Genomic DNA, 12,724 nt, shown 5'->3' on the forward strand with positions numbered 1-12,724 from the left:
ATTTACTCTTTTGGAAGAATATGGAATTTGTGACAGTTCAAGATGATGCACAAAGCATTTCACAGTGGATTGCTTCCCCAACTTCACAGAGTATGCAATGCTTTCACTCTCCATGTTTGTTATGGTCCTACTTTTGAACAATCCCTCCCTGCATTATGTCCCACCCCAACATCCTGTACTAACCGGAAATACATGAAATGACAGAAGACACCATCACAATGCAGTTTCCTTGTGACTTTCGCTTCATGAATCAAGCATTTTTGCATTTCAGCTGTACTGATGGTTAAAGGATCAAGGAGGAGGGCTTACCTGAAACAGTCTTCTACAAAAGTGGTGCACACTCGCTTCTTGATGATCTTGGGGATCCAGCTCTGTGAGCAGGAAGAGTGGCACAATGTTAGCACGATAAGCAGCATTTAGAGACATGTCTATCTTTGTGTTCAGCTGATCTGCCCTGCTTATACAGAGAGCTACAGCTAGGGAAGAAACAAGTCCTTAGTGTCTGAGGAAATCTAGGCTGCCAGGCTTTTCTCTGGAGAACCTAATTCAGAGGTAATTCAGAGTAGGAATCCTAGATCAGCTCCATGTATCAGCAGTCTTTACCATACACAGTACAGTCTACAAGCAACAACCCCCCCTCCTCTCCAACACACACACACACACACACACACACAGAGTGTCTTTTGAGCAAGGCACTTAACACCACTGGAGCTGCTCAATAGAGTGTGTTTGAGGTTCCACATGTTGCTTCCCTGGATAAAGGTTAAATCATCGAAGAACCAAAGTCATGCTGCATGATCAATGTAGCCTCACAGAAGCACCAGTTTCATCCCACTCCACTAACCCTAACCCATAAACCTAAACCTAACCCTAACCACTTTAGAGTAAATAATAAATATAACCATCACAGAAGTCACACTTTTTACTGCCAACTGCTGCTCTGCCCCAGAAACTGTTTGAAAAGTTCAAATGTTGTTCTCTATTCAGCAGTCACAAGACAGATCGTGCAACCAGTCATTTGAGAGATAGTTTATATTATAATATTCCTAGTTAGTTCCACTTTATAACCAGGTTGCAGTGGGCGCTGCAAAACCAATGGAGGACAGTTGCAGGGTTCATGATGGGCGGCCTATGTTGGCTACCACTGTATGTGAAATATAGAATATTTAGCAATATCTGGGAGGGGGGGAGGTGGTAACTATTAATTTTCCCAGTAATATTTCTTTAGCCAACTACCTAATTGCAAAAGAATTTTAAAATTGTGAATTTTGGGACTATATATGTTTTTAACATGTCGGTCATGTGAATGGGTTAGCCAACAGTAAAGTTTAAGTTACAGGAATAGTTCGGTATTTTGAACCCTGGGCCCAAATAACATGTTTCCCGTCATGATCCCTATTAGTAGAAACCAGAACTTCGCTAGCCGCCTGCTCCGCCCATCCGGTAACACCAGGATGCCCCCTCCTACAGCAGTTATTTTTGGATTCTTCTTCTTGTAGACGCACCAGGTTAGAAGGTAGTGCATCTTTGAGAAAAAAAAATTCCTATCCAAATAGAACACAACTATTGACAGAAAGCTTGGTTTTTTACAATTTGTTCAAGATAACATACTGACGCCGGTATGATTATGCTGTGAGCGTCGTGTTTTGCAAAACAACGTTTATCATAGTTTTCAAAGACTGCCCCTAGGCAGTATGCCCCTAGGTTTCTACTGCAGTAAAGTCACAAGTGAAGAGGTAGGTAGCAAGTTTAGTAGTTTAACATGTTTACTCGCTTGCTTCATCGATTCCACCATTACAAGATTTTTTTCAGGAATGGGAGGGGGAGAGGGCCACTTTTAAACAGCAAGGGAGGAGACAAGCTACTTTTAAAAAAAATTAAAAGCTACTGAATGGACCCGGAGAAGCTTCCGGAGTGGAATTTGACAACAAGCTTTAGAAAAGAGGTGAACACAGCAATACAGCTGGTACACTGATATAGAGTTTACCTCTGAGGCATTAAATGAGAACCAGGTTGGTGATGGAAATGCCTTTTGTGTGTGTGCATTTGTGTGTGTGTGTGTGCGTGTGCATGCATGCATGCGCTGCCTTCACATTATTAAAGCGAGGAATGTGAGATCATGATCACAAGACAGTGAAACAGAGAGAGGATAGAGAAATCAGAAGAGGGAGAAGGAGATGGAAGGAGAGGGGAGGGAGGTATCAGCTGTTTGAGATTAAACAAGGAGGTAGGTGACATAAGGTGGCGGGCAGGCAAATGAAAGACAGAAAGAGAAGGAGAGAGAGAAGGAGAGAGAAATGTTAGGAATGCAAGAAGATGGAGTCAAGTTGTGCATGAGGGAGGGTTGTCGACGCTGTTCGAGGAGAAGAAAATCCACCATCATGACATCATAATCACATGCTTGCTCACATAAGTTAATTTTGTTTGCACAACAACCATGTGTATTAATAACATACTACAGAGCGCCCTTCCTTTCTTAATGCATAAAAACTTGTCACTACAAGAACAAGCTGCAAGATAATCTTGAGGCTCCTACATTGAGGCTACCGGTTAAACCTGTCTAGCTATTGACAACCGTATGCTTCTTTGTTATTAGTGTCATGTTCACACACTAGAGGAAAACTCCCCTTTGGATCCTCTCCCACTATTCAATCAGTATGTCATGTTCAATGTATTCCAGGAGTTGTGATGTAATTTACTTTTCTGGTGTACCTACTTTCCTTCAACCTGCCTCATCTACTTCTACTTCAGTTAGCAGTTTTCAACGTTTCCCAGAATGACCTGCACACCTTACTAAAGCACATGTCTTGTGCCAACATTGCATTCTGGTCTATTGAGGCTAACTTAATAACTTTGGTTTATTTAATTGGTCTGCCTCTTCTACGATGGATTTCTCCCTGTATGATTCTTAAACGTCGGTGCAAAAAAACCTTTTGTTTACCAATGATGTTTTAGATGACTGAAAAATATTCTGCTTTCCATCTCCACTGTAGCCACATTGGAAATGTCTCAACCTGATGTCTACATTTGGCCAATTATCCATGAGAATAAGAAGAATACACCACTAAAAAAAATATAAGGTGGATTTTTCCTTTAGTTTGCAAAATAAAATGTATGGGGCAAATCGGAAACTAAACCGTAGGGTAAAGAAAGGTACATAAGATAGATCGGCTATTGTAAAAGTGCAATGAAGAAGTAGGCCAACCTGCTCTTGGCCTAGCTGTGTGTGGGATCAACTTACCCCCACCCTGGGGCAAATTGAGCCAAGGGATCACTTTTTTTTTTTAAGTTGTATTTTCATTCTTCTTTCATTTAGCTGCATTCTTACCAGTTAATTTGAAAGTCAACATCCTGAAATATGGGTGGAAGCATTTGTGTCTCATTTTTCCTTGCCAAGATAACAATTTGAGTACAAACTGGCTCATCTTACCCAGCAGGTAGGGGAGTCACACACACACACAGCTAGGCCTCTTGGCCTAGCTGTGTGTGTGTGTGTAACTGTGCATACCTTTGAGCGTGTGCATACATGCATACCTGTGAGTGTGTGTGTGTGTGTGTGTGTGTGTGGGTATGACTTAAGTCACTTTCAGGGACACACACCAGACTTAAGACCAGTTGATTGGGGACAGTTTGTGCAATTGGGGACAAAAACCGTGTCCCCAATTGGTAAAAAGCCACTGAACCAAAAATTTTTGGGTCAGTGGTTAAGGTTAGGGTTAGGTTAAGGTTAGGGTTAGGGTTAGGGTTAGGTTTAGGCAAGTAGTGGTTATGGTTATGGTTACGGTTAGGGTTAGGGTAAGTCTCCAGGAAATGAATGTAAGTCTATGTAAATACCCCAAAAGTGACATAAGTAAGACTGTGTGTGTGTGTGTGTGTGTGTGTGTGTGTGTGTGTGTGTGTGTGTGTGTGTGTGTGTGTGTCTGTGTTTGGGTACCATATCTAATCAGCTATGTTGAAGAGGCAGCAGCGCAAATCTGCCAAGGAAGGACTTGTGGCTGCACCTCAGAGCTCTACATCCTCCCTGACCTGTCCAGTGTGCCACAGAGAATTCCGGGCTCAGATTGGTTTGTTCAGCCATCTGCGCACTCACCAAAACCCAACTAAATGAGACGTGCCATGGTCATCATCAACTATGATGGACGAACAAGAAAGAAAGAAGAGTGTGTGTGTCTGTGTTTGGGTACCATATCTAATCTTTAACACCAGTGCAAATACTTCAGTTCTCCACTCTAACAACCCGAACAAGCCAAGAGACAAGTAAGTGGACAAGATCAAACAGATTCTGTGCTTTTCATAGTAGACCTTCACATGGTCCATTGGTATCCCGATGATAATTTGTTAACCTGAAATTCAGCACACAATTAATAAGACTAAGATCAATCAATCAATCAATCTGCAGCCACTGTTTCAGAGCCTGTGACATTTAATTTCATGAAATGCCCTTCTACTATTTATGGTTTGCGGCTTGTGAAGGGATTATGAGTCCAACCTGGTTTGGTCCTGTCAGCTTGGGTCACACTGTTTTCACAATAACAAGAGAGACACGGCATCTTCATTAGAGAGCCACAACTTTCTACAACATGACAAGAAAATGAAAAACACGGCTGAAGCAGGAAAAGACCCAGTTTGCCAATTACTTTAAAATCACTGAAACATATGAAAAAAAATGAATAGAAAGGCCAAAAAATGTATATGTCCATGTCCCAGTCCTTGCTATTTTAATTTCTCTTACCTTGTGCTTATGTGATTCTTATATCGAATATTTTGATTGTGCACATTTGTTATTATTTTCTTGTTCATTTGTGTTACAGCTACATATCCACCATTGTTGGTTGATATTTTGTTGCATTTTGGTTTGCTCTTTCCCTACATAGTTTTGTACATTTTCTTTGCAATTAATAAATATATATAGCCCATGTATATAAAAAAAAACAAAAAAAAACACTATAGAATGCTTCATTCTATCATTCTGCCGATATAGCCTTAAAGACATTTCAGTTAAGAGTGGTGGACCAGTCTTACTCTTATTTAGGCCTGTTCTCACAGTTTTCCATTTAGTATTGATGTAAAATCTTATTTGTCATATTTGATTAAATCGATCATCAGCAAACAGAAGGAAGATCAAATTGTGCGTCATTTTGAACTATTTCTTTCCTAAAATACAATCGATCATCTTCCTTAGATAGCCGATGAAAAATCATAAGGAAAATACATTTCTAAAATTGAAACAGAAAATAGGCTAAATGAGTGAGATATTGTTTTGTAGCCAATAATAACCAGCTCTTTCTGTTTGTTCTAAGGGTGAGAGAAAGACTTCAAAGATATTACATAATCACACTAAAGCCTGATTAAATAAGGTCGGATCACTCAGACTTGCCAACAGTGACAGCCTGAGGCATTTCGCACTTTCAAGTCTCAACTCGCGCAAACAGTAGTTTCATGCACTCCAGATAAAAGCCCTACATTATAAAGCCACAGTTACACCTAGATCAGACGGACTTAGTCCCGGCAATAACAGTAGGCCTATGTGGTTATGTTACATCTATTATTTAGCACTCAAAACTAACTTTAATCACAAATCAGCCAGTCACTTCAGTTATCACGGATAAAATATGGATCAACTCACAGCCAAGTCAACCTGCGCCCGCAGCTCTGCTATCTACAGATATTTACAATTCAGCACACATACCTGATCCTTCTCCGACTTTTTAGCTCCTACTTTTCCACCTCCTCCGTCCGTCTCTGTCTCCGGAGCCTTCATCGCTCCTGCTCTGCTAGAGTTTAGTCCGGAGCAGAAAGCAGCAGGTCGGATCTCCATCCTGCAGCTCCGCCCACAGCCTCCACTACACCTATAGACACTGCTCAACTTTCAATACTTTTAAAGCAGTGATTCTCAACCTTTTTCATGTCAAGGACCCCTGATCTTGTCCACATTAAAGCCACAGACCCCCATTTGATGAGATTTTGTCTCTTGGACCCAAATCTGAGAATATTTCTATTGTCAGATATGATTTTGTCCGGAATTCCATGACTATCTGTATTGAAGGTAGAGAGATCACAGTGAAACTATGATCAAAACAGTCATTCTTCTACATTCTGTAATTGTGTTAATTTCTTGTAAATGAAATTATGCTGAAGTTTAACAATTCATCAATTTGCTGGGGACCTCCTGGAACCCCCTCAAGGACCCCTGGTGGTCCCCGGACCCCACGTTGAGAACCACTGCTTTAAAGGTTTTGTCAGATCAAATTGGTAACAGGAAAATCTGACATCAATATGAACCATCAATTTATGATGTGCATATTATGCAGTAAGTGCTGACATGCCATTAAGGCCTCCTGCTGGAATTAAGAGGTGGATAGCATGACGTTGTGGGCCACGCCCACAAAATGTGGCGCAAGTGATATGCCCACTCTATCTCTATGGGCAAAACAAAAAATCAACATTTTCTGTGGTTGCTTTTCCTGTGTTCTGATAATTTATGTGAAATGTATATGGTGTAAATAATTGTTGTTACCTTTTCACAGTCATCAAAGAACTGCATTATCATTAAAATGTCACAAAATGCTAACAAGCTAGCAAACTTCCATACAAACTTCTGTTCAAGAGGAGTCATGTTAACATTTTGAGACTTAAAGAAAAAATGTTTTAATGATCCTGCTGTTGTTTGACAACCGTGAAAAGGTAACGTCAAATTATTTACATACATACATTTCACATGAATTATTAGAACCACAGAAAATGTCAATTTACTGTTTTGCTCCTATTGAATCGCACTTGTACCACACTTTCCAGGCGTGGCCTTTTTGCCGCGTCATCACCACGCTATGAAAGCCCATTCCTGCCACTCAATAAAATAAAAAACGACTAAATTGTGAGTTTTCTTTCTCAGAATTCTGACTTTTTATCTCACAATTCTGACTTTATTTCTCACAATTCTGACTTTATATCTCGGAATTCTGACTTTTTTTGCGAGGAAAAAAAAGTCAGAATTCCGAGAAATAGTCAGAATTGTGAGGGGAAAAAAAGTCAGAATTGTGAGGAGAAAAAGTCAGAATTTAGTCGTTTTTTATTTTATTGAGTGGCGGGAATGGGCTTCCATACAGTTCTGTTCAGAGATGGATGCTAGAGCTGAAAACTACGGGGCCTCCCAGGGGTCACCTGGTAGACATTTTTTGGGGGGGACATCCATGTATACAGGGTGTCACCTGATTAATGCCAGTTCATGACAGAGAGCCCCCCTGTAATATCACACTCAGCTCAGCTGATTTGTCCAGGACACTGATTACGAATTCGAGGGTATGGATTTTGCAAACTTTGGTTCATTACAAGTGAGATGTAAAACAAACATCATTGCCTAACCCAAGTCGCAAAAAAAGTATCAAGTTGGACAACAAAGCACAGACACACATCAGCTTAAGACATTTCTTTTTGGTGTTCTGCCTCCATCAGGAAGACAAGGCTCATTAGGGGCGGACAGAGATGAATTAAACATCAATGTTAACTTTGTGGATAAAACAGCTGTCATCCGTGGAGGGGAAGGAGATACTGTGAGTCTCCTCCTTGCATCTCCTCCTCATTTCTTGTGGTTTTCCCCTCTGGGCTCACATACCACTTAGTTGAACGACTCATACATTTACATACAGAAAACTGGAACTCAACTCAACATGGCAGTTGTATTGAACACTCAAGATTCTCCTTGTTTCGGATAGCTTGCAGATACTGTGTCTGCTGTGTGTGGTGAGGCTCACAGCTGCAGTTTTCAGCTTAGTTGGTAGTTATTTGTTTTGCATATTGGTGTAACTAATCTTTTAATTTTTATTCAATATTGAAAATAATCCTAAATAAAAGTGTACTTTTGTAGTTTGCAAAATATTTTCTAAATTACAAACACACATAACAATTACAAAAGTACTATTATAGTGTTTCTCTCAACATATAAAATAGACAACAGAACCAGTAAAATTATAACTGTTAAAAATAAAACTTTGCATGACTTGAAGACCAATTGCTCAATCTAAGGAAAAAACTTGAAAACCTGAAAAACTCAATTTTGACTGATTTTGAAGTACTGGCTCGAAATGAATGATTCACCAAAAAGACTCGGTCTGCCCAGCACTACATGAACCAAACAGCATGTCTATGGGACATTTCTGAATAGCTGGTGCAGTGGGTGGGACATCCTCTGTTGTGATTTAGTACCAATTTAGTACCAAGATCTTTGACCAAGATTTACCAAGATCTTTTCTTCTTTTCTTTCTTTTCATTTTTGACATTATAAGTAAACTTTAAAATAGAGTAAATTGTGTGTCAATCAATTTCTGTGTGTGCATTCTGAATGACTAAAAGAGGCGTGCTGAGATTTTTCCTGATGGACCAATGACAGCATCTAAAAGACAGCATCATACCTAGAAACGGGGTCAACCACACCTCCTCACTAAGATAACAGTTCTTGTCCATTCCTTACTCTGAGTTGCTCTGAGAACTTTCCTAAATCACTCCTAAGCTAGGACTCCTTGCTAGGAAGTTTTAGGCTAAGCTAAGAGCTCTCTGAGAGGATTTTCAGAATGTTGCTGAGTACGCCCCAGATCACTTGGGTAATTCATTGAAAACAGATGAGTTGAATTACCTCATGTACTTGAATGTGATTGGAGCAAACAAAATGCCTTGTTCCGCCCATCTTCCTCATATGGGTTAACAAGTATCCTGTGAGAATAGGATCACTCAAGGCATGGACTAGGGAAAGGAGAAAGAAAATAAGCTATGTAGAATGCAGGCAAAAATGAATCCATATGTGTCACTGTGAAGGCTGCACCAATCTCCAATCCTCCACCTCTCTCTTCTTCTTTGTTCACATGTTCTTTGTTCAAGTTTATGGCACGTTTACATTCATAATACACATACATTTTTATAGAGATCAGTCGCCATTCAGTTGTTTTATTTCATAACCATGATGTCTATAGGAAACTGATGTTGGATGTGCTGCAGTTCATAATGAAGTGCAAATGTTTGCTCCGTGCATTAATTTCACCCATAGAAATCTGAAAACCAACTTCAGCCTTGTGAGGAGAAAATATCACATAATTATGAAAAAAGATCTTTTTATTGTGAGATAACCTGGCAAAAAAATCTTTCAAGATGAATGCAACATAGTGTAGGCTCTCATATCCAATCTATCAAGTATTTAGTAGGAATGAATCATTACTTTGAGATGCAGTTTAGAATAATATTTTAAATGTAGTTCATTGAAAGTGTACTGACCCCAACCCTGATACATGTGCAGTCACATCTTTCATCTATAAGATATTTTCTGTTTTCTCAGATAGAAAAACAAGTGGGTTAGTAAAAAATGTGTTGTAAAAAAACTTTCTTTCCTTTCCCTGATTGATTACAATACTAGACTTCATTGCACATACATAAACCAATAGATTTTGTATGCTTCCATATATCGAGATAACGTCCAGATGATTAAAGTGGAGAGTTAGGGCTCAGAGCAGGCCTGTCGTCCCTCAGGGATACTGCTGTCTTGTCGTTTCCTGAACACAAGGAAGTCAGAGAACAAATACAACAGACCCTCCCCTCTGTGCAACTCCGGAAATTACAGCCCTATTTTTCCCATGAATACGCTCATCAAGGAAACAAAGACACACACACACAGATTCAGACGTTCTCACACATAGACATACACACAGTGGTGTTCTCTCAGCTTTCCTCAACACGTACGCACCACAGCATGTACTGGTTTGCATTCAAACAATTCCAGTCATCTTTCCAAGTCAACCCTCTAATCTCAGGCAAGATTTGTCTCCTATGAGCCATAGCAAAGCACAACATCCTGTCATTTAAACCTCCAAACACAAGTACCCCTGCTCCCCAGTTATATAAGTATATATATAAGTAAATACTGTAAAACTGCTGTGTCCATGGTATTAATTGTAAATTTGAAGTGAAAAGGAACATTGTTGTCTTGCTTTGCATTCTTTTGCTCTGGCGGAAGTTACCTCCTGTGTTACTCTGCATAGACTGTAATGATGTTTGAACCAGCAATAAACCCTTGACTCTGTGTGTGTGTGTGTGAGTGTGAGAGTGTGTGTCAGTGTGAGAGTGTGTGTCAGCCTCCCAGGGGCCAGGGAGATTAAGGAGACAGTACAGGAAACAGTAAGGCAGCATTCGGACAACTCAGGAAACCCACATCCTGCCATGTCTGCCTGCTATAACATAAGGAAGGCAGACGTTATGCAACATGCCAATCTATCATGCCGAGATATGGAACAGTGGGACTTTGTAATTCCCAAACTGCATTAGTATTGTCCCTAGTGCCCTACCAACAAGTTAAGTGTCATAGCATTTTCACATGACGGTGAGCCAAAGTTGTTTGTTTCCACACTTTTTTGTAAACGGTGCTATGAAGTTTTTGCATTTTGGCAGCCCCAAGTGGCAGCAAGAGGTAAGTGTTTGAAAAATGCGCACTTCAATACCAAAGGTGATGTCAGTAAAATGCACACAGCCTGCTCAAGTTTACCAAAATGGGCAATAAATATCATATGGCTGCACCACACTCTGGCCGTTGTTGCTAGTTCAGTATCGCCATCTGCTGTTGTGGAGGTTAAGCACGTTGGAAATTCAGTTTGTCAAGTAATAAACATTGAAATTGAAATATCTTGATCCTCCAGTACTTATTAGGATTATGTTGAAAATTGACTGCAAGTGCTAATTGTGTTTTCTATAAGGATGTCAAGGAACCATTCAGCTCCACTAAAAATATGCTCAAGTAGAAACAAAAGTAAGAGAAGAGGAAACACACCAAAAAGAACAGGTTTCCCAGTGGGACATCTCCAAAAACTGTACTACACATTTATGTCATTCCAAAATTGACATGTAAAGCTGCTAAAATGTTAGAGCCAGGCTTCTTGTCACATCTTCCTATTTAACTTAATCACTCTCCTCACCGGAATCTGCCCCTCCAAAGTCCATGTCTGTACTTTGAAATGTAATGTTTCCATTCTTATTTAATCCGCTGGTGAGGTGGAGTATTTCATTGATGTGTGATGCGTATGAAGACTGGACTGCAGTTTTTTCAATACACAAGAAACAGATTTGCCCTTTGGTATGTGATCATTATAAACTCGTCACCCTATGTTCACACTGTGGGCATCATATCTCAAGGTTAATTTCTAGTGCTGGGAAGTTCGAGTCTTTTTGGGGAGTCATTCATTTCAGACGAGAACCTCAAAATGAATTTAGCCCAGTAGAGGGCAGGGCATGCTAATTTGCTAGTATTGTAGTTAATGTAATACATGTATGGCGTCAAGATATTTATGATTTTCCTTCTCTGTTGATTGATTTTTAAAGTTGACCAGTGGCCTCATTCCCCCATTCAAATTTCAAAGCTCCTGAAAACGCTCATCTCAGAAAGTGGTGTAAGATTGTCTCCTCCTCAAATAGCTCAACAAGTTCATGACTTGCCCTTGGTATCAAAGGTTCAAGTCAAGTTGAGTTCAAGTCCTGGGTGATGCTGAGTAAACATGCTTATCCTGAAATTCCCAGGGGATCAATAAAGTGCTATCTTATCCACCAATAACAACGGGTGTCACATGTGCAGCAGGTTAATCAGGGGCACGGTTAGGTTTTGTCAGTTGTCTGTAATTAGTTAAACCAGTGATTAGCATGGATGGAATGTGTTACATTTTATTTGAAAGACTACTGTTTAATCTAATACAAGTTCTATCATTTTAACTTCATTACTATCAGTGCTAATCAGAATATAAACTTGGTCCAAAAAATTACTTTCTTTTTTCGTTTTTTGGCTATAAAATCTGTAGCTTTGCTTACACAGCCATGAAGTGGGTGTGTACACTAGTGATCACATGACTCCAGCTTATCCCTGATTGGTGGAACAGGTGCTGTTACAACTTACCCCATGTTACAACCATCCACGGTCTTCCCTAGACTACACGTCAAACATTCATACATCCTTAGTTAAAAGGGACTTGAAAAAGAGGTATCAAAAAATCAAGTAGGTCCATTTTAACAATGTAATTGCAAAATACTGATTTTGTTGTGACAATTTTCAATATGTGAGTTGAAATGTATCTAAAATACAATGTTTGGATATCTTTTATACATTAGTTTAAAAGCAGGAGTGTTTTTTCCTGTTCCTACAGAAAAAGGGTTTTTGGAGATAGCCTAGGCCTATGGACAGTGATGATATGCTGTAGCCTATGACTGCAAGAGGGTTAAGGAAAATAATTACCCTTGTAAATAAGGTACTCAACCTGTCTTTAATTAAAGATGCTGCATTATGCATGCTAGGTATCTTACCTGAGAATGTGCTTTGACACTGACGTGTATGAAATAACTATGAAATAAAAACTATGAAATAAAAAAAGCTATGAAATAAAAGAAAATGCTTTCATTTCATTTTGGAAATCAGCCATGCATTTCTTTAAGTTATATGACAATGTGGGCTTTGAATTGTGAAATCCACAAATGTCATACTGTGGTCTATATAAGACAAAAAAAACCTCAACAGCTCACTGATAATCTGGAAGAAGAAAGGTTGGATAGAGTCTGGATCTCAGCCTCTTGGAGCCTTAAAGGATACTGGTGTTTTTAAATACATTTCTTACTGTCAACAAATCCTATGAAAATAACAAGATCAACAATGCGTTTGCTCTACTCCCGTTACTTTCTGACTTCCCACGTACCGTTTTTAGCCTTGAAA

General features: G+C 39.6%; 1 protein-coding gene across 1 annotated transcript in view; it reads right to left on the reverse strand.

Annotated features, from left to right (window-relative positions):
• Positions 1–5,806, reverse strand: part of trpm4a (transient receptor potential cation channel, subfamily M, member 4a) — a 37,526-nt gene extending 31,720 nt beyond the window's left edge. Inside the window, exons 1-2 of the mRNA XM_071518970.1 lie at positions 5,690–5,806; positions 310–371 (exon numbers count right to left, since the gene is read on the reverse strand). Of these exons, the coding sequence (XP_071375071.1) occupies positions 310–371; positions 5,690–5,761 (134 nt within the window). The 5' untranslated portion in view covers positions 5,762–5,806. The remainder of the gene's footprint in view (positions 1–309; positions 372–5,689) is intronic.
• Between the last annotated feature and the right edge of the window lie 6,918 nt (positions 5,807–12,724).

Source organism: Centroberyx affinis, unplaced genomic scaffold (genome assembly GCF_046629955.1).
Source record: "Centroberyx affinis isolate AG114_WGS23_722 - 3 ecotype Tasmania unplaced genomic scaffold, CSIRO-AGI_Caff_v1 ptg000647l_1, whole genome shotgun sequence".
Classification (NCBI taxonomy): domain Eukaryota; kingdom Metazoa; phylum Chordata; class Actinopteri; order Beryciformes; family Berycidae; genus Centroberyx; species Centroberyx affinis.